The sequence below is a fragment of the Dermacentor andersoni genome, chromosome 4 (genome assembly GCF_023375885.2).
Source record: "Dermacentor andersoni chromosome 4, qqDerAnde1_hic_scaffold, whole genome shotgun sequence".
Taxonomy (NCBI): domain Eukaryota; kingdom Metazoa; phylum Arthropoda; class Arachnida; order Ixodida; family Ixodidae; genus Dermacentor; species Dermacentor andersoni.
Genome location: NC_092817.1, coordinates 72,845,263 through 72,866,172, shown reverse-complemented (window position 1 = coordinate 72,866,172; position 20,910 = coordinate 72,845,263). Strand labels below are relative to the sequence as shown.

The 20,910-nt window shown below is 45.1% G+C and overlaps 1 protein-coding gene across 1 annotated transcript; it reads left to right on the top strand.

Moving 5' to 3' along the window:
* Window positions 1–18,294: 18,294 nt before the first annotated feature.
* On the top strand, window positions 18,295–20,398 carry LOC126536308 (very long chain fatty acid elongase AAEL008004-like). The gene has a single exon (XM_050183226.3). It carries the CDS (start codon window positions 18,509–18,511, stop codon window positions 19,349–19,351), a length of 843 nt encoding a protein of 280 aa, XP_050039183.1. The 5' UTR covers window positions 18,295–18,508; the 3' UTR covers window positions 19,352–20,398.
* The last annotated feature ends 512 nt before the right edge of the window (window positions 20,399–20,910 follow it).

Here is a 20,910-nt window from a genome sequence, read left to right as displayed (position 1 = left end):
TTTAGGTGCACGTTAAAGAACCCCAGGTGGTCGAAATTTCCGGAGTCCCCCACTACGGCGTGCCTCATAATCAGAAAGTGGTTTTGGCACATAAAACCCCATAATGTAATTTTTTTAATTTGCTTTTTAATTTGTGAACAGAGGTCCCTCAATTTCCGCCTCATGATAGCGATAATTAATTAATTTAGTTATGGGGTTTTACATGCCAAAACCACTTTCTGATTATAAGGCACGCCGTAGTGGAGGACTCTGGAAATTTTAACCACCTGGGGTTCTTTAACGTGCACCTAAGTCTAAGTACACGGGTGCTTTTGCTTTTCGCCCCCATCGAAATGCGGCCGCCGTGGCAGGGATTTCATTCCGCGACCTCGTGCTCAGCAGCCCAACACCACAGCCACTGAGCAACCACGGCGGGTGATGATGGCGATGGTGTAATAGTAGTGGTGGTGATGGTGGTAATGGTTTTAATTTATTCGTCGTCTTAAGAATTCGTCCTATTCCGGGACGAATTTATACTATATTTATACTATCTATACTACATAAGCTGGTACGCTCTAAATGACGAAACTTACTAAAAGATACTCATTGACATGAAAAAAGATAATCAAGAATCAAATGCACACTAACTAAGCATACCTTAACCACTGATCAACTTCAACTTTTCTTTTCTAATGTGCGCTCGACATTATTTATTAACCGTCAATTTTTTATTCTCTTGTTGTTTCATTTGTTATATTTGTACTAATTCGGATTGTCGTCCTTTCCTGTGTATATGTTGTAAGATATTACTCGTCTTTTTTTTTTCTCAAGTTTCCACATTTTGAATGAATGTAGATCGTCTTAGCCTCAGAACATGAACTCCGGCAGTAACAAAAATTGGCAAGTGTTGCACCACCATCGACACGATGATTTTCCCATTGTATTACATCCCTTCTGAAGCCCTAAATGTTTGCGCTAGCCTGAACAAAGCGCGATCCATGACTGCGGTGTCGTTGTCCAACTTGTCACTGAAAAGTAACAGAATCTTACTGAAGACTGAAAACTAATGGCTCATTCAGTTGGTGCCTACGATGCTTCAACTTGGAGCCAGATTGGAGCCAGAGAAAGCATGCGCCAGCCGAACGTTCAGATGATCCCAGAGCAATCAGAAGAGCCACGTGACCAGAATTGTGCCGGACCTTAGTCGCACTCCCAGCTTGAAGGTAAGAGCGCCTCCTAGCGCTCTGAGCTGCCGCGCGGCATACTGAATGAACCAGACAAACTAACCAGACGAACCAGTCGCTCGATTTCGCCAACCCGAATGGAAACAACACCGCGAGAGTACTCCAATGAGCTCAAAAGCGACCCTTCGAATGTGCCTTTAAAGAGTCAAAGAAGGCCTTGGCGCATTGCATTCGCAGTCGTATAACGAAGGATGAAACTCAAGGCGAGGAGCGTAGCCCGTCAAAGAGGCAAGACGAGGCCAGCAGTATACAGAAGAAGCCTTGGAGGCCGGTCACAGATAAGCATCGGCCGCAAGGACTCCCACGAGATGCAAGCGCTCGATAACCCGTGCCCAGAAGTGGAAGCCGGGTACAAACGTTACGTCACGGGCATTTACTGTGTATACGCTGTCATTCATACACTGCACTGTAGAAAACAAACAACAAATCACATGGGACTTGGGCCGCGGACTCGAACTCTACGTTTTTATTTCGTAAACACTGATTTCTCAAACAGTTGTTGCAGTTCACATTTCCATCAAAGGTACACGACGACCGCCATGGTCTGACACCCGCCGTCGTGTGTGTGTGAAAACTTTTATTGTAATGAGGTCCGGAGGCTCGACTTCTCAAGCCAAGGCGGGCCGCTCCCACGTTGGCAATGTCAGGCCAAGCCTTTCAGCGACATCATGGGCCCTCTGGACTGCCCTTAGTTGGTCCTGAAACAATGGGCTTTGAATCCTTTTCTCCCACTGTGTCCATTCTTCAACGAGGTTGGGGAGAGTCGCGGGACACCCCGCCAGCATATGTCTGATTCCAATGATGCCATTACAATCATTGCAGTCCATCTTAATCTCCCTCTCTGGATATATTTTATTAATGGTGTACGGTGTGGGATATGTACCCGTTTGCAATAAGCGCAGTGAGACTGCCTGAGCCCTGTTCAGTTTTGAATGTGGCAATGGGAATTGTCTGCGTCCTAAATAGTAATGTTTGGTAACATCATTGTATGTTATTAAATGATCTCTAGATTCCCTGGCTTGATGGTGAACGGCTCGGTTGTGACTGTCACGGTTAGCAAGTCCTCGTGCCAAGTCATGAGCAACCTCATTGAGGTTTACCCGAGTCTCGTCCACTTTCCGCATATGCGCAGGAAACCATCGGATTTCAGTTGTCATAATCACAATGTTTTCAAAAAGTTTAGCTGCAACTCCAGCTACGTAGCCTTTATCAAAACACTTTACAGCGGATTTCGAATCACTGTAAATGAAGGCCCACTTATTACTCCTGATGGCTAGAGCAATTGCCGCTTGTTCCGCCACCGTGGGGTCCTTGGTAAAAATAGTGAGAGCGTGTTGCACCTTCCCTTGATAATTTGATACAATGGCCGTATAGGCTTCTTTACCTTTCACCCAGGCAGCTTCAACTATAGCTGCCAGTTGGTACTGCTGCTCTATTTCCTTCAAGAGTGCTTTAGCTCTTGCCTTTCTCCTTTCGACATTATACTCTGGATGCATGTTTCTGAGGAGAGGGTTGGTTCTGATCTCGCTCCTAACTTCAGTCCTTAATTCTACTTCAGCCTCTATTGGGCTCCTTGATGTATTCAGTTCTGCACCTATTGCCTGTAATATGTTCCTGCCAGCTCGTGACTTTGTCAATCTTTCGTGTTGCGCTAGCTGTTGGGCCTCCGCAATTTCTTCCATTGTATTGTGCACCCCTAGACTCATGAGTTTGTCGGTTGCAGCGTTACTGGGTTACCCGCCGTCGTGGCGTAGTGGTTTTGGCGTTGCGCTGCTAAGCCCCAGGGCGCGGGATCAAATCACGGCCACGGCGGCCGCATTTCGATAGGGGCGAAATGCAAGAAAGGCCCGCGTATCGTGCACCGGGTGCACGTTAAAGAAATCCAGGTGGTGAAAATTAATGCGGAGTCCACCTCCACGTCTCGCCTCATAATCACAATCTTGGCAGCTAAAACCTGAGAATTTGTTCCCGCGGTATGACGACCACGGAGTTGCAAAACCACGTACACGAAAGTGCTCGGCAAGGAAATACGTCACTTTCGATACGCTCGAGTCAGTCATTGTCTCTGTTGCGAGTAATGGGGCACGCACATGCACGCGCACGCACACAGACACGCGCGCACGCACGCACGCACGCACGCACACACACACACACGATCGATCGTTTGCAATGCATCCACTGCTAAGATTCCAAAGCGTCTTCACGGTCATTAAGATTAATATAGTAACTAGCAAAAAGGACGGGAAGCCTTGCCGCAAATATTCAATAGTAAGTGAGTTGCTTAATTTAGGGGATGGGAGTTGGTATATGAAATCTAAGCTCCAAAAAAGTAGATGGAGCCAGTGATGGCGGTGATCTGGTTCAGTCCAATAATTCGCTGTAGCGAAGTTCATGACGGAGCGCATTCGCATATCGCAACAAAAAGTGTTCCGATGGGGAAGCAACATTACCGATGTCCAGCTTTGCCTCCGTATTAGTGAGATTACCCGTATTAATGGCTCAATATCCATACACTCAATATCCATAAACTCAATTAATGTTACATGACACCCTTCACATGAGCTACCGCGTGCGAAACGGCCAGATCAGGCAAAATGAAATTGTAAGGTCCTTACTCAATTACAAAATAATAACTTGTAGAGCTGATATCACGGCACAAAAGACAGTACATATCCGAGGTCAATAATGTCACCAGCGGAGGCAGAGCGACCAATGTGACCAAGTGGGGGGAAGCGGCAAAGAAAGCTTCGCATTAAAAATGATGTAACGAAGTTCAAATTTGAAGGTTATCCCAAACACTACGCTGCGGACACGTCGGGCAGGTAGGTGCTTGCAGGTCGCCCTGCTGAACGGCTGAAAGAGAAAGCATGATTTTTTAACACAAGTTCTCCAAGCTTATTGCACTGTCCACAATGCAAACTCACCTTGATAACAACCAAAGAAACGAAAATAAGCATGATTGCACCAAAGTCATACGAATGAAAGGTATTCAAATCGCAATATGTTAAACAATCTCTAAATCTCTGACAAAAAGAAAGGAGTATCATAAGCCTTTCATCAAACAGTTGCCAACAAAATGTTCCGCAAAGCTGTAATACATTTGAACTAAATAAATCTAGCCTACTTAGACAGGCGGAGTCTGTGAGCGTTAAATTCTGTCCACCGCGTACGTAATTAAACTTCCTCAACATAAATTAATATATCATGCAGACAGGATGCTGCGTACACCACAAAAAAGCAAAAATTGTAACTAATTTATGTAGTCCACACTATTCTTTCTGTAATATCCCACAATTATAAATACCAGCCAAATATTTTTTAAATTGTTACCTCAATTTAGCACGTTACGATACGACTATACCCAAACCCCATAGCCAACCACCCTGTAACCGCTGGGTTCTTGTCCAGTTTGCCGTAGAGTATGGGCGAACACAATCATTAGAGGAAAAATCAGGCAAGTAAAAATAACATGGTGGCCTTCACTGTGGGAAGATGTTCATTTCGATGGGAATGAGTTCAGAACTGAAGGAATCACTGAAGTCTGCTGTAGTTTCTCACTGACTTTTCTTTCCTTTCGGAATTTACACTTTATTGTTAGCTTTTTCCTTTTCCGAACGAATTACTGCATGTGAAAGGGAAAAAACGGGGGGAGAAATATGCGGATCCCACGCACTGTGGGAATCGATGTAAGCGAAGCTTTCTGCGCTGTTCACGTTGATAGACGATAATTAGCGGTGATGTTGACGGCGCATACTTAATTTTTTCACCTTTTAGTCCAACACGAAAGTGGTGAGTTGATGTTAAACCTTGCGTGCACCAGTGCCGTTTGTTTGCGCAGTACACAGAACACACAGAGGGAGGTGTTTGCTTGAGGCGTTGTTGCGCGCCATACTTCATAACCTCTGAGGGGGTTGAACATTGTCATTGTCTCACATGGCACATCGCATCGGGGCAGAAGTGCTAAACTTTAATTGAATTGCAGTGTTGTACGTGCGAAAACCACAATCGGATTATGAGGCACGCCATAGTGGTGGGCTCCCGATTAATTCTGACACTGTGATGTTTTTTAAGGTGTCCCAAAATCTAAGTGCACGTGCGTTTTCTATTTCGCCCCCGTCGAAATGCGGCTGCCGCGATTGGGATCAAATCCACGACTTTTAGCAATGCCATAGACGCAAAGCTAACGCGGCGGGCACAGAAGTGCTGATTTGACGGTCGACCGCTTCTGTAGTGTCTCCTGGACCCTGCGGGGCGCTTTAATTAATGCGGCTCTGCTTTTGCATGCCCTGCGTAAGTTGCCCGCTTGACAAATTTGAATGGTCTTCATTTTTCAAAAATAGCAGAAACGCACCGTACCATACGTTGAACTTAAATTTATACCGTTTACCCGCAACCACAGTCGTTTCTGCCGTTGTAGCGTTCCCTTGCCTTCTCAGGTCACATTCTCACGTCACATGAATACACCCTCTGAACCCCCCCCCCCCCCCCCCCGACGAGGTGCGCCAGACAGCAGCAGCGACAGCAGCAGCGGGAAAGTCGCAGGATGAGGCAAAGAAAGCTTTGCTTTAAAATAATTATAAAACAAACTGCGTTGTATGTTTCTATATGTGCTTTCTGAGTCTGTCTGTTTGTGTGTGCGCTATGAAGATTTGAGGATTACCTACAAACAAGCCCGTATAGCCATTCTCATTGACACATAGGTTGCCAACCACTCCTCGAGGACGCTCTTCTTGCAAGCACAAGCGCGACCTTTTACCGCTAGAATTTCTAGCACTTTGCCCCGCGATGCACTGTACCCAGTGCTCGCGAAAAATAAAATGAGCTCCTTCTTTCTTTAAAAGCGGAGGGTATCAACGATGTGTGCAGTGCTGGTGAACAGCTATTTATGTGCATACAGTGACCTTCGTTCTTCCCTTAAAATTTTTTGAAGAGATTTTGCGCTTACCGCTGCTTTGCTTTTTCTCAAATTTCGCAACAATATCGCATTTTATGGTTCGAATCGTTCAAAATAAGGCTTAGCACTGTTATTTGCCTTGTTTCTTAAGAAAATGTGAAGTTACCTTCATCCAAGCGTCTCACCGTAAGGCGTGTTCCAAACATGTCTGCTATTACGTAACGCTGTCAGTATACATGTCAGTTGTGCGGCCGAAAGAAGACCACACCGCGCTACTACATATTATTTTTAGATCAGTCATCAGAGAGCAAGAATGATTCGTACAAACGCCGAACGATCGCACATAAACCAGTGCCGCTTCCAAGAGCAGGTCATTCGCGTTACACGAGGTACACAATTTGTCAAGCGGTGTCCTATATTAATTTCTTGATTGCGGTGTACGGACAGCCGATAAATGTGTTAAAGTTGCGTAATTTTATTTCAAAGTGCTTGACACTGCACTGACGACTAGTCAAGTTGGTAGTGTGTTTATTTGTGCATTTCATAGTGTGTTAACATGACTGCAGAGTAATTAGATAGCTATTCATTGTACAGCCAGCTATGTAGCGCTTCTACCGAAAAAAAAAAAAAACATCCGGTTCAAGGCGCGTGCACAAGTTATTTATTGAGAGATAGCATTGCCTTGCGGAAAGAAAAAAAAAAAGAGTATTTCACCATTGCCGACAAAATGCAGCCCGTCGAACACCCCTCAAAGGTGGTAATGGTTCGAGCAAAGCTTTTTTTTTGGCAGACAGTAAATGATACGACCGGACAATGCGCACTCATTGCTACAGTGCTTGTATCATGTATTGGTGGATGCGTTTACTTGGCGTACCTTTTTGTTAATTTATTGTTTGCTATGTGCATTATGCCATGTGACAACCACCTATAGGAAAAAAATTAGATAACAAAATGATCCACCAACTTTAAGTAGGTAGAGTGCTAACCTACTCAGAGCTCAAGGTCCGCGAATTTTTCCTCGCCATTACTGTACAGAAGTGACAAAAACAAATCACACACACGAAAGTACGTGCCGTTTAGGCCCTTCGTTCTTCCTTACTCGTAATTTATATTACTTATTTTTTAATCGGCAGACTTCCCCCGAATTCTGCAATACTGAGCCCACTAGCTGTGACAGCAGCAGGCTCTCACACACGCACTGAAGTGCGCAATCTTTTCACATGCGCAATCTTCCCAAGAACTTTTTTTGTTGCGATGAAACGCAACGTTGTCCTGATCCGCCACGGTATTGCCAGCTTTTGGCCTCCGAAAATGCCTGCACAGACGGACGCGAGCGTTCTCAGGGTCTGTGCGGCGTGAAAAACACGGCATAAATTACCAGGATCGTAAGCGGTGCGATTGTGCAGTGGTTGGGGCTCCCAGCTGCACGTCACTTCAAGAGCATGAGTTTGAATCGCAGTTTTGAGGCGAAGAGGTTGCCTGATGACGTTGGCGGCGAACCGGAAAGCACTTTCGAACTTATATAACTGTTGTCGCAGATAAAGGAGGCTGTAAAGCCGAGTAGTCAGCACCACTGGCTTCTGAAGCAGCCGCCTCACGGCATCACTTATTACGACACCACTCCGCGTCCTTCAATCTCCTTCTTTTCGTTAGTTCTACCACTCTTTTCTCCAGCATTAAGCATACCAGAATTTAAGTCGGTGCAACCACCGTTCTCCCTACTATGGGAAAGAAAAATGCTGTTTTGCAACTTCATTTTCAGACAGTGAAATACGAAACAGCATAGCAGGACATGTAGGTAAGATGAGTTGGGCATACGCTGGGGCGAAGTTAATGGAAAGCCAGAGAACAGTATAATGCGTGCTGAAAAAAAAAATAATACATCGTGTTGCGTACTTATGCAGATGCATCTCTTTTCGTTGCCGAAACCATCGTTAACCACTCAAATTTCTTCCTTTTCTTCCAAAATTTGGGCACAGTTACGGTTAAAGCTTGCTCTCTCAGTGTTATTTTTCTGTTTAACCCTTTCCGGTCCAACGTTTCACGCAGGAGTCGTATTTCGCAGCAAATACCTGAAAAACAAACAATAATACTATTTTTCAGAAATATCAGTGTCAGCAATGCGAATTACATAATTTGTGGACTTTGCGTCGCAGATAAATGTGCCTCTCCCTGAAATTTGATAAATCTCCACACATCGCATCTCGCTGAGGCCAACCCTCAGCACTCCATTTTTGGAACCTGCTTCCTAGTGAAGACAACCCGCCCTGGGTCACGCTAGCATGGTCTTAAAATAACATCTGGCTATATTTCCCACCATTTTCGCTGTAACTTGAGATGTCTGAAAAACCAGGTGCTGCTTACAACACACTGAGTTTTGGCAGTTTACGAGAAAAATCCTTCGATTCACTGCTAAAAACACTAACTTTTTTTGTTATTTTTGCCAGAATTTTGTCATTCGTATGCACGTAATAAAGACATTGAACTTCATTTTAAGAAACTAGGACCAAAAATGGTCTTAAAGAAGAGCTTTCTTTGATAGTGCTCCCAGACTTTGCAAGACACCAGCAGCGGCAAGTAATGTCAGCAAATACCGCGAAGATTCGCAAAGCAAGCTTCTCTTTGAAAAGTTAGGGCTATTTAATTACTGAGCCAATTACTAGGTATAATCGTAGAAACTGAGGCCGGTGAGCGCTACAGAAGTGATGAAAGTTATCAAAAAATCTAATCGCAGTGGCACTGTAAATATATACAATAATTTACCACATGTAAATCGTCAGTGATGTCGACAAAGCAAATTGTTTTAATTTTTCATAGACTGTCAGCATGGTCTTAGACACGGTCACTCTTGCACTACCCATCTGTCTGAATTTTCATACGATTTATTCATCTCTTCTTATAAGGGCAAGTAAGCTGACTGCCTGCTACTCGATCTTCAGAAAGCCTTCGATAAAGTCTGTCACACTCTTTTATTACACAAGCTATCTTCCCTCTGTCTTCCTAACAGCATTCCTTATCGGCTGCACTGTTATCTTATTGGTAAGACTCAAAAAAATATACTTAGTGGAATTCTTTCAACCAAGGAAGGAAGGAAAAAGTGGAGAAGGAAAGGCAGGGAGGTTAACCAGTTTAGCTTAACCGGTTTGCTACTCTACACATGGGAGCGGGATGGGGGGGATGAAAGATGGGGAGGAGAGAGAGAGAGCACATAACACAGCAGACACATCGTCAGTTACAGTCCTTCACCCAAAGTTTTTGTTGCATTCGGTGTGCTCCAAAGATCTCTCCTTGGGCAACTTTTTTTCCTCATATATATTGATTACATTGGGTCTGGCTTAAATTCTAAAATCAGCTTATATGCAGACGATGTTATCCTTTGAAGGGAAATTCATGGCCACGGCGATCACAATGAATTGCAAGCTGATTAAACGCAATTTTTATCTGGTGCACTCAATGGCACATGGATTTGAACGCGGCCAAATGTAAACATATATCTTTCTCGCGCAGACGTAGTCGACCTGAGATACAGTACTACCTGAACAATGCAACTATTACTTCAGTAACCAACGCCATGTATTTAGGCATTATTTTTACGAATGATCTGCCGCAGAATTTCCACATAGATACCGTAGACTTTAAAGTTGGACTCGTCGTAAACTTTACCAAGAGAATTTTTTTAAATGCTACGCAGCACATTAAATCAATTCTTTACCTATATTCGTCCCATTCTGGAATATGCATCCATCATATGGGACCCACACACGCACAATCTTATAAGCACTCATTAGGTGACACAGAACCGGGCTGCACGTTCTGTTACAAATAACTACACTTTTCAAAGCAACGTCACCGCCATAACTAATTCCCTTGGCTGGCCAAGCTTGCGTCACGTCGAATTTCTTCTCGCATTTCTTCTTAAAGTGATATCCACTTCAATTACACAGCCCTAAATAAGGACGCTTAACTAAAACCGCCGACGTACATCTCACATCATCTGGACCATGCTTAAGGTAAAAGAAATGACATCTCGAACGCTTACTTTCAAGAATTCTTTTTTTTCCCCACCATCAGCGGTTGGAATCGAATATCCCGTGCCGTCATTGAAGTTGCCGGCAGTAACGAATTTTCCATAGCACGTAATCATGTTTACGTGCATACAAATACAATTTCATGTGTATTTCATTTGTATTCTTCATTTCTTTCTGGAAATTCATGTTATGGATTCCTCTGTAGTCAAGTAATAGTAAGTAGTATAGTTTGTACTTTTCGTTGTTGCACTGCGCATCATCTTCTGAAAAACCGCTCAACTATCTAATCCCCCTATGTAATTCCCACTGGGCGAACGTAGGTATCCGAATAAATAAATACATAAGTAAGTAAAGTGGTTAGGTATGTGTTCGAGTAGCACGTGGTTGGCCGCTGTCCAGGAATGCGCGATTAACGTGGTCACAGTGTCCCTTGTTCGTTTAGAAGCCTTGACACTTCCTTTAGTGGTGCTGCATAACTTGGTCCACTAGTCTCTTCACCGTTGACGTAGCACTTTAATGCGAAGCTTTCCTGTCGAGTTCCACCCCCTTTTCTGTAACGACTGTCTGGCCGGTATCTGGCCTCTGGATGTTTTCGTGGGCCGATACCGAAAAAAGTGCAGTGTCTAAAAATTTGACTCTAAAAATGTTGGTTTGTGCCATTGCCTGGGTACATTCTACTCTTCAGTAAACCTCCTCGACAACAACTTGGGAATGCGCCACAGGATATGTCCCACTGTGTACATGTCACTGGGCTTGTGCCGCTGTTGACGAACAGAATGGCTGGTTATCTGACGCTGAAAAAGCTGCTGACGCTGAAAATCTCCTACATACGGAAAAAGCACGCGCAGTTCTCTCAGAAGAGATCGCCAACGTATAAAGGGAAGCAATAAATGACAAAGCTGGTTAGTGTTCGGCGCCTCCACCACAAGGATAACAGGATCTTGGCAGCCTCCGTTATAGAGTTTTCCGTCAGTTGTAGGGGTGTATATAGGCATTATTTTATCGTGGCAGCAGTTTTAAGGCTCGAAACCAGATTTGCTATGCGTCTATCCATCCTTTCTGTTTCACCTTCATTGTCGTGCCGCTGTCTTCGTCAGGCCACCTCCGCATCCTCACATTCACTCTCGTCATATATGACGAAGAAGACCAAAGCTTTGCACACCGCCGCCACTGCTGGGAATCAAATAGGTGGTGTCCAAAATGATGAAGTGCTGAAATTACTAGCGCAGGAGTGGACACGGGGCAAAAAATGGCGACAAGGATAAGCGCAAGACATGGCGACCATGACGCGTCTCCGGCTCCTGCAATCACTTCTGGCCCTAGCGGCACGCAAAAGCGAGACCTGCGGGACTGGATCCCGTTACTTCGAGGGAGACGTCACTAGGGTTGCAATTTGGACACCACGTGTGACACCAAGCACGTGTGACAGGACATGCTAACCGCTGAGCTAGCGTCCCGCATCTGCGCTTGGCAGCGTGCGCAGAGTTTTGCGGCGAGCCAGAGAGAGAGAGAGAGAGAGAGAGAGCAAGGACGGGAAAGGCAGGGAGGTCAACCTGACGAGCAGCTGGTTTGCTACCCTACACTGGAGGTGGGGCAAAGGAGAATAGAAAGAGGAAAAGAGCCATTGAGTTTCATACAAAATACACTAGATAAAATGCCGCTAAAGTGTCTGCGGTAGCCGCAAGTACGGCGGTTCAGTCAGCATTATATGGTAGTGATAAGAAGTTCATGAATTTGCCTAAACTTCGTCCTTCTGGCGTTAAACCGCTTCGTGACATTGGAAATTGATCATTTTCAACAAAATACCGCGTTATAAATGCCACCATTGGCAATGACTAGGCATGTGTGCGGAGACAAATTGCCAAGTTGCGTTTCGAAAACTGCGGGTGCTTGCAAATTTCGAAAGATCAAACGTAATAAATAACTTCGCAAGAACTTTTGAAGTCACAGACAAGAAGATTAGACAAATCCATGCAGTAACCGTTTCTCAGAATTGTAGCTGAATGAGCGCAGCGCCAGAGTTGCCCCAGTAATTTTTGTGGGAAACTCTAAAAGGTGTCCACATGATGGCAGCCATGACTTGATTCCGGCTGCCATGATCGCTTCCGGCGCTTGCAGTACACAGAAGCATGGCCTTCAAGATTGGCTCTCGTTAATACGTGACAGCCGCAGCTGGGGTCTGCGATCTGGACACTACCTATACGTTGCGCACTAGTGACGGCGCCTATGCATTTATTTCAGAGGCCTCAGCCAGTAGTATTTACGAAGACGGTGTTGTGCGCATAGCAAACAAGTTGTTAGGATGACGGTATCATCTGAGGTTGGCGCAGGAGAGGGGTAATTGGAGACCGCAGGGAGAGGTCTTCGTCCTGCAGTGGACATAAAACAGGCTGATGATGATGATGATTATCATGGTCATCTGAGGGCGCCTGGTGATGCCAAGGAATCACTAAAGTTTGTCTTTAACTTTTTCTTCTTTTTTCGTTTTCTTTCTTACTCGTCACCGCCGTTAATAACGCAGGTACTGGAGATTTCACGGTAACTCCGGAAAGGAAGTGCAACGAAAACCGCGGATTCAGAAATGCTACTAGATAGAAATTTAAAAACTCGTTACATGCTTATGATTTCTTTTTTCTTCTTATTTCTTTAGGAATTCAAGATCATGGCAACCCGACGCTTGAGCTCTATGAAACATTCTCTGATTTTCCGCAATCTTTGCTATGAAACCCAGGTCATAAAACGAAACACCCTCTCCTAGGAAATGCCGGACGTAAAGTACGAAAAAGTCGAGGGTTCGACAGAAGCCCGTCTGGCCGGGATGAAGCATGAAGCAATAAAACGACGTACACACCAAAAGAAGTCCTAAAAAAGGATTAAATCTAAAAGACGTTTCGGCTGCCCTACGGAAGCCTTGTGCACAATGGGATGAAGGAAGGTTCCCGGAAGCTTATGTATATTTCAGAACGTGACGTAAGCAGCGCGTGTATGACGGGGGGTGGGTTCCCTGATTTCGATTGAGCGTGTGACGTGTTTTTTGTATCTCCAACGATTCCAGACACAGCCGCGATTTCAGTATCCTTTTTGGCCGATAACTCTCGAGCGATCCAAGTCACGTTCTGAAATATACATAAGCTTCCGTGAACTTTCCTCCATCCCATTGTGAGCAAGGCTTCCGAAACATCCTTTAGATTTAATCCTTTTTTAGTACTTCTTTTGGTCGGTGTACGTCGTTTTATTGCTTCATAACGTACGAAGGCGTCGTTTCCCTCCTGCTAAACATTAACGTAAAAAAATCGAATGGTCCCGACGATATACCAAATGCTTTTTTACGTAGATATGCAGAATGGATTGGACACTATCTTACGATGATTTTTAGAGCATCACTTGAACAAAAACGCGTGCCAAATGACTGGTTAGTGGTCAATGTTGTTTCAATAATCAAATCTGCAGACCGGCAAAAAATTGAAAATTACCGCTCCATTTCCTTATCTTGTGTATGCTGTGTAAACTTCTTAACCTACCTGGAAGACAAAAAAACTTCTATATTCTAATCAACATGGTTTTAGGCGAAATCTTTCGACCGTGACGCAACTGGTAGAAACAATCGATGATTTTGCGAGGGCTTTGGATAACAAGGGGCAAATTGACTGTATTTGTCTTGACATGTCCAACGCCTTCGACAGAGTCCCTCATTCAGAGCTAATTGATAAGTTGGTTCATCTTGGCATAAACTACAATATAACAGAATGGATTTGTGCATACCTAACAGGCAGAGCTCAGTACGCAGAAATTAATGGCTCCGAATCAGAATTATTAGACGTCACATCGGGTGTTCCGCAAAGGCCTGTATTGGGTCCAGTCTTATCTCTTGTTTATATTAATGATATTGCGCAATGTATTAACAAAGGCATAAGGGTGCGACTTTTCGCAGATGATTGCCTCTTTTATAAAGAAATAAACAACCAGGACGATTCGAAAATTTTTAATGACGCTCTGCAAGTGGTTGAACAGTGGTGCGAAAATTCAAAAATGAAAATTAACACAGATAAAACTTGTATTTCGTGTCAGAAGCAAGACAAAGCACGTTGTTGACTCTAACTACACCCTGGGTTCTTTTACACTTGCCGCAGTTGATAGCCTTAAATATTTAGGCGCAACTATTTCCAAGAATCCGAGTAGGAAGGGGAACGTTAAAAACATTTGTTCGACAGCAGATGTGAAACTCTGTTTTTTGCGTAGGAAGCTCAAGCTTGCTTCGAAAGACGCTAAGTTAACTGTCTACCTATATCTGGTAAGACCGACACTGGAATACGCCAGAGTTGTATGGGACCCTTATGAAACAGGATTGATCAACATGATTGAAAGAGTCCAACGAACAGCTGCTCGATTTATTCTGTCTCGTTACTCGTTACTCGCGTTAGAGTATGCCAGTGTCATTTGGGATCCGTTTCAATCAGTATTAATAAACCGCATTGAGAAGATACAGAGAAAATCTGCAAAGTTAATTCTATCTCGGTATTATCGTACTGACTCTTTTTCATAAAGGCTTCGGTTGCTTGATTTGCCTCCACTGGCTCAACGGCGGAAGTTGGCGAGACTTAAATTTCTTTTTTTGTTATCAAACGGCCGCTTCAATATTGAAACCACACCCTATCTTGCTCCCAGGCAGGCTATAAACGTCAGGTCAAGCAATCATTGCATGTTCTCAATTCCAAAAGCATACATGGACATGTACGCTTATTCATTTTTTCCGCGATCGATTAAGGAATGAAACAGTTTGCCGGCGTCTGTTTTGCAGTCGAGTAGCATTAAAATCTTTGAGGAACGCGTTAAAAACCTTTTATGAAATTGAATCTTAGCAGTGTCGTGCAAACGTTGTCACACTATTCTAGAAACACATACAATAGTCTTTCTTTTATGCTGCTTCCGATATCACTGTCACAATCTTACAAACATGTATTTCTTAGCCAAAATATTGTATTTATATTTGGTTATTTGTTTTGCGTTGTATTTCCAACTTTCATTGCTTCATGTCCTATTTACGTTTGTAGGGTGTTTACATTTTTTGCGCTATGTGCAAACTTGCTGTACCCACCCTGTTACGGCCAAGACGGCCAACAGTATTTGAAAAATAAATAACAAATAATAAATAAACTGATTCTGTTACTGAAACGTTGCAATTGCTTAAATTACCCTTCTTAGCCCAACGACGCCATGTAGTCAGACTTGGGTTTCTTTTCTTGCTTTGGAAACAGCATTTCAACAGAAATACTACTCACTACTTAGCACCACAACAAGGCAGAACCTCAAGAGGTAGACATGAGCCTAATTTCCGGATATATTAGCTGCACATTAATGCACACGCCAATTCTTTTTTCGCCAGAACAATAAAAGAATGGAACAGGCTACCAACAGCCATTATTCAAAGCGATACCATAACACAATTTGAAAACAAGCTGAAGCAAATCATGTCCTAAACAAAATTTAGTACATTATGTTAGATATAATACAGACTGTGTTTATTGTCTCTGCATATTGCTGTTGTAATTGTATTGTTACTAGTTTCTCGGTGTTTTATGAATGTATGCTCAAACACACAGTATTTGTTGCATGATTTGCGTGCATTGTGTATAACGTACATTATGTTATTTTCATTTGCTGTGCTGCGCCCCACCTCTGTAACGGCCTCCGGGCCAACAGTATGACTACATAAATAAATAAATAAATAAATAAATATCCCCATGACTAAGCACGCTCTTTAAATGCCTCGGCTTTCCTTCAAATCAGTTCAACGGTGACCTCACATGTATTCTACTAGGGAAGGCTAGAGCACAGGATGATAAGGATACACACGGGTACATATGCAGGCGTCAGCACGCAGTCATCAGTACACACGGGGATCGATCAGCGCAAGACATAGAAGAACAATTAGGTTCTTTTGTGTCCTGCACACTCGTGCGTCACTGGGACATCTTTCTTCCTTCCTGTCTTTTTTTCTTTTTTTGCCTCCTCTTCTGTCTATGCCTCTCCATGTCCTTCCATTTACATTCCCTTCAATGGCCTTCTGCCAATGCCAATGGAATAGCAATCCTTCATCTTTATTGTTCTTTTCTCACTTTGTTTCCTTTCTTTTTCTTTTTTGTCGCTCACGTAGTTTTTTCACCCTTTTCCTACTCATAAGATATAATGGACGCTTGCTGGCCCGCGCGTACGGCTTGAAATACACCTGGTTTTCTATATACGGCGGCCAGCAGCGTGTGCCGCTCAATTTAGTTCGCGAAGAAGCTCTTTCATACCCGGCTGCATCTTCATGGAGCAAAATTCTCTCTTGCATTTCTTGATTCCTCATTAAGCACTTGTTATTGTCTTTTTTCGAAGTGTCTATAGTATTTTAATAAATAAATGATTTCGTTTATGCGTTTTTCTTTCCTTCTTTAGTTCCTTTTTTTATCGTTATTGTGCGGCCGACCATCAAGCCAAGATACCCCACGCGTCCACTTGGAATGCTGACAAGCTTCCACCCTCACGCGTTTCTCACACTTGATATTGTTGCGCTTGCTTGTTAGCGCTTACGAAAGTGCTTGCACGAAGCCCGGTTTCTTCCAGAGAGGATTTTCCGGAGCGCCAAAATCAAGTAACGTCATTGTTTCCCTATGCGTCACGCAAGGGGCGCCGACTGATAATGGAGTTGTGACTTAGGCGAGGGCATCCCAGTGCCACTTACTGATGTGTCCACGCTGGTCTTCCTCGAAAGCGATGGTTCTGGGAAAACATCCATAACTGTGCGAAAAGGAGATAAACAAACGAATGTTGCGGCTCTCAGGCGGAAACCTCGTCACAAAGAAATGGCGTCTACCTTGTTTACCCCAGCTACGGAATTCGGTTTGAACATGTCTCTGTTGAGATTATGAAAATGGCACGACCTGCTCTTGTTTACTTGATATCCTGTCTCCGAAAGGTATTGATTCCGATGCAGTAAGATGTAGTAGAGTTGTGCATTGGAGTCCAGATGTGCTTTAAATATTGCTAGCTGGAAATGTACAGAAATGTTGCTGACATTGACAAAAAGAAAGAAAGGGAGACAGAGAGTTCTTGCGCTACTTCTGATATCAAGCATCCACACACAGACACATTCAGGGCTAATGCAGGACCCGGTCCTTCTCTCTCTAATTCTCAGCAATTAACGTAACGATTTTTCTCCAGCCGCCACGGCAGTCGCGTTCCGATGGAGGTGGAATGCAAAGGCGCTCTATACATTTCTCTGTTCGCGTCAGTAAACCACAGGCGGCCAAGCTGATTCCGCAGTCCCCTTCTACGGCGTCCCTCCCAGTCTCTCGTGCCGCTCCCTGACATCAACTGCAATTCGCGTTATCACTGAATCCTTACTTTCGCAAGGTTACATGTCTTTAGTTAAAAGGGTAGATGAAGGAGATAATCATAAGGCACGTGTGCTTGCATTGTGATAACGACGATTCACTACGCTGTTCTACTGTATTCGGTGCGTTAGTTCGATCACTGGGCGTCAACTGCTCTACACTGGCCTTCCAGTGCAAGGACTACATATTGTGCACGGCCACCGAGAAAGCGTTGTCGCGCACGTGTCGCCGCTACCACCTGTCACGAATCACAGCGACGAAAATCCCCAGGGCGACGACGTCTGTCCAAAGAGCGAGAAGAGCCGCTGACCAAAGCGGAATTTCCTCTGCCGCGCGGACGCATCAGGAAAGAAGAGCGCCACAGGCGCGTCATTCGGGCAGTCCCCCCATTATCTTTCCGTTCTAGTACCGCTGCTCTTGGCAGCAACGGAATGGTACGACACCTCCGTGGAGGCTAACCCCCCTCGCCGGCGCTCTCGAGCGTCTACCTGGCGCACGTGGGGTATCGTAAGCGAGAAGATTCGTAAGGGAGGGCACGTGGATTGACCGTGAAAGAAGCAAGAAGGAACAAAACCATTGCACGCCGCAAACGCCGGTGTCGCCCTCCAACGCCGCCGCCGCCGCGCCGCACCCCGCCGGTCGACCTTCTGCTCCTCCTCACCGGAGTGAATTGGTTCCTTCCTCTCGCGCGTACGTAGTCGTCGTCATCACCGCGACTCGTCCTTCTCTCTCAGCTCGCGTCGTGTCAGCAAATAAAGGCTGACTTTTCGTCCGAGTGCAGCCTGTCGTCTTCGGAAACCGCGCGGAGACAGGAGGTGGTACCGAAAAAAAAACTGCTGCTCTGGTGCCTGCCTGACTGCCTGACTGCCAATAGCGTACACAACCAGGCAGAAGAGAGAAGCACGTTTCGGAGCGGAGATCGAGACGGCAGAGAAAGTGAGTGTCATCCTCATCAATATCTCGGAGTGAGTGAAACGCGAAGCAGGCATGGCTTCTTCGGCAACCCTGACAGCGGGCGACAGCATGGCGGCAGAACCGTTCCTGCGACGGGATCCCCGCACCATTGAATGGGCACTGGCCGGCAATAAACAGTTCCTCATCACCCTGTTCGTCGCGTACGTCTACATCGTCAAGGTGGGAGGGCCGCGGTTCATGAAAGGCCGCAAGCCGTACGACGGCATCAAGCCGCTCATCATCGTGTACAACGCGGCCATGGTCCTGCTCAACTGCTACTTCGTGGTGGCCTTCCTCTCCAAGTCGTACCTGGGGGGCGGCTACAACCTCCTCTGCCAAGGCATCAACTACGAGGCCCGCGACGAGGTCACCATGAGCATGCTCACGCTCTGCTGGTGGTACCTGATGGTGAGGATCGCCGACTTTCTGGACACCTTCTTCTTCGTGCTCCGCAAGAAGGACTCGCACATCTCCTTCCTGCACGTCGTGCACCACATCTTGGTGGTCTTCAACGGCTGGTTCGGGCTGGCCTACGGTCCCGACGGCCAGGTCGCTCTCGGCGTCATCCTCAACAGCTTCGTGCACGTGGTAATGTACAGCTACTACTTCCTCTCACTGCTCGGCCCGTCCGTGCAGAAGCACCTGTGGTGGAAACGCTACCTCACCCAGTTCCAGCTCGTCCAGTTTGTCATGATTTTCTTGCACACACTGATGCCGTTTTTCATCAGCTGCGGCTACCCGAGGCCGCACACGTACATCATGCTGTGCGAGGCGGTCTTCTTCTTCGCCATGTTCGTGCGCTTCTACATTAAGGCCTACAGCGACAAGAGGGGTCCCAGCATAAAGGGTGAAAGCGTCAAGAACAAGGCTCACTGAGAATTCCGACCAGCACATAAGTCCACCAAGATTTGGTTTGAAGACAGAGTAGCGCGAAAAGAGGTCGACCTACGGAGAGAAACGACAAGTGGTAACGCTGCGTCTCTTGTTGTTCTATTCTGTTTACGAACTCACCTCTCCATCCTGTGATATAGGCGAAAGACTGAAGCACTGTTTTGTTGTCATCTCATGGACCATTTTCCTTAGTTTTGTTTTTCAGCGAACGAATAGGGAGTCGCACGAACGAATAGCGAGTCAACTTTTATTCGTAGATTCAGTTTACTGGCACTCATAGAGCGGTCTCAATGGCAGAAATTTCGTGTTACGTTGCAGGGCAAGAATTATCAAGAGCATTCGCTGGCTGCTAACAGCTTCAGAGAAGCGATCTATTTGCACCCGCAACTTGTCATGCTGGTGGTGGCATATCGTATATGGTGACATTTCAAAATGGTCATCACATCACAGTATATGGTCAAATGATCATCGCGTCATAATATCTTGAATTTAAGACTGAAATTTAAGCGTCCGCAATAGAGTGAGCGTCCCTTTCGCTATTTCTTTTTTTGTGTGAGCACGCGTACTTCATATCATTTGTGCCTTCAATATGGTGCTCCAAGCCACAAGCAGTTCCGGGCAGAGCCATACGAGTACGCTTCGAACTACCTTAATTTCTGCGTGGTCTTCGAGTGAAAACGCAAAGTTTTGTCAAACCCCGCTTTCCTCTCGGAGCGTTACATTTCCACAAGAGCGTCGTCCTCGTCCTCGCTGAACCATGATTCAACGACGTTGGTAGGATAGGACAAGTGGTAGGGAGCTAAGTTATATAGAAACGTTGTGCCAGGACGAATACCACGATATGAAACGTTGACTTTTCACGTTTCGTGGGCGCCAGACGTACAGGCGTCGATCCCGCGACGTCTTTTTAACAGCTGTTCATGTTTGTTACATTTTTGTTGTTGTTACACCGTATTGTTATTGTGTGTTGTACATTTCGTCACTTGCACTGGTCACTTCATGTTGTAAATAAAGTATTTTTGCCGCTGTTCTCGACACTGTGAGTTGTCTTCTGTATCGCGGGAAACTTCCTAAGCGTTGAGAAAGTACTCGCCAGCCGAGCATCCACGGCTGGGCGAGAGGATTCACTCGGACACAACGTGAACAATGGGTTCGCAAATCCCACCGAATTAGCTATATTGAAAAACAACCTCGTGCGTTGCTCCGTAAACGTACCAAATATAGCCCAATACCTAAACAACAGAAAGAATAAAAAAGTTCCCGAACTTTAATACATGCATGCGGCTTGTTACAGAACCTAAACTCGATCTGCGAAAGTGAAAAGAAAGGAATAGAGAGAGAGAGAGAGAGAAATTATGAGACGTAAACTAACGTTAGTGAAACATACGAGCCGGGAACGACGTTATCAGAGGCACTGCTGAAAACGACCGAATTCAGTTTTGTAAAAATAGAGTTCTGTATTTTGGAAAATCCGCTAACTACAAAAGAAGCGAGTATTCTTATAAGCGAAGAATGTGACAGAAGAATAGCAGAATGCTTAATCT

Bases quoted from the DNA above. Each gene is read 5' to 3' on its own strand.
- LOC126536308 (XM_050183226.3), top strand. From the start codon at position 18,509: ATGGCTTCTTCGGCAACCCTGACAGCGGGCGACAGCATGGCGGCAGAA.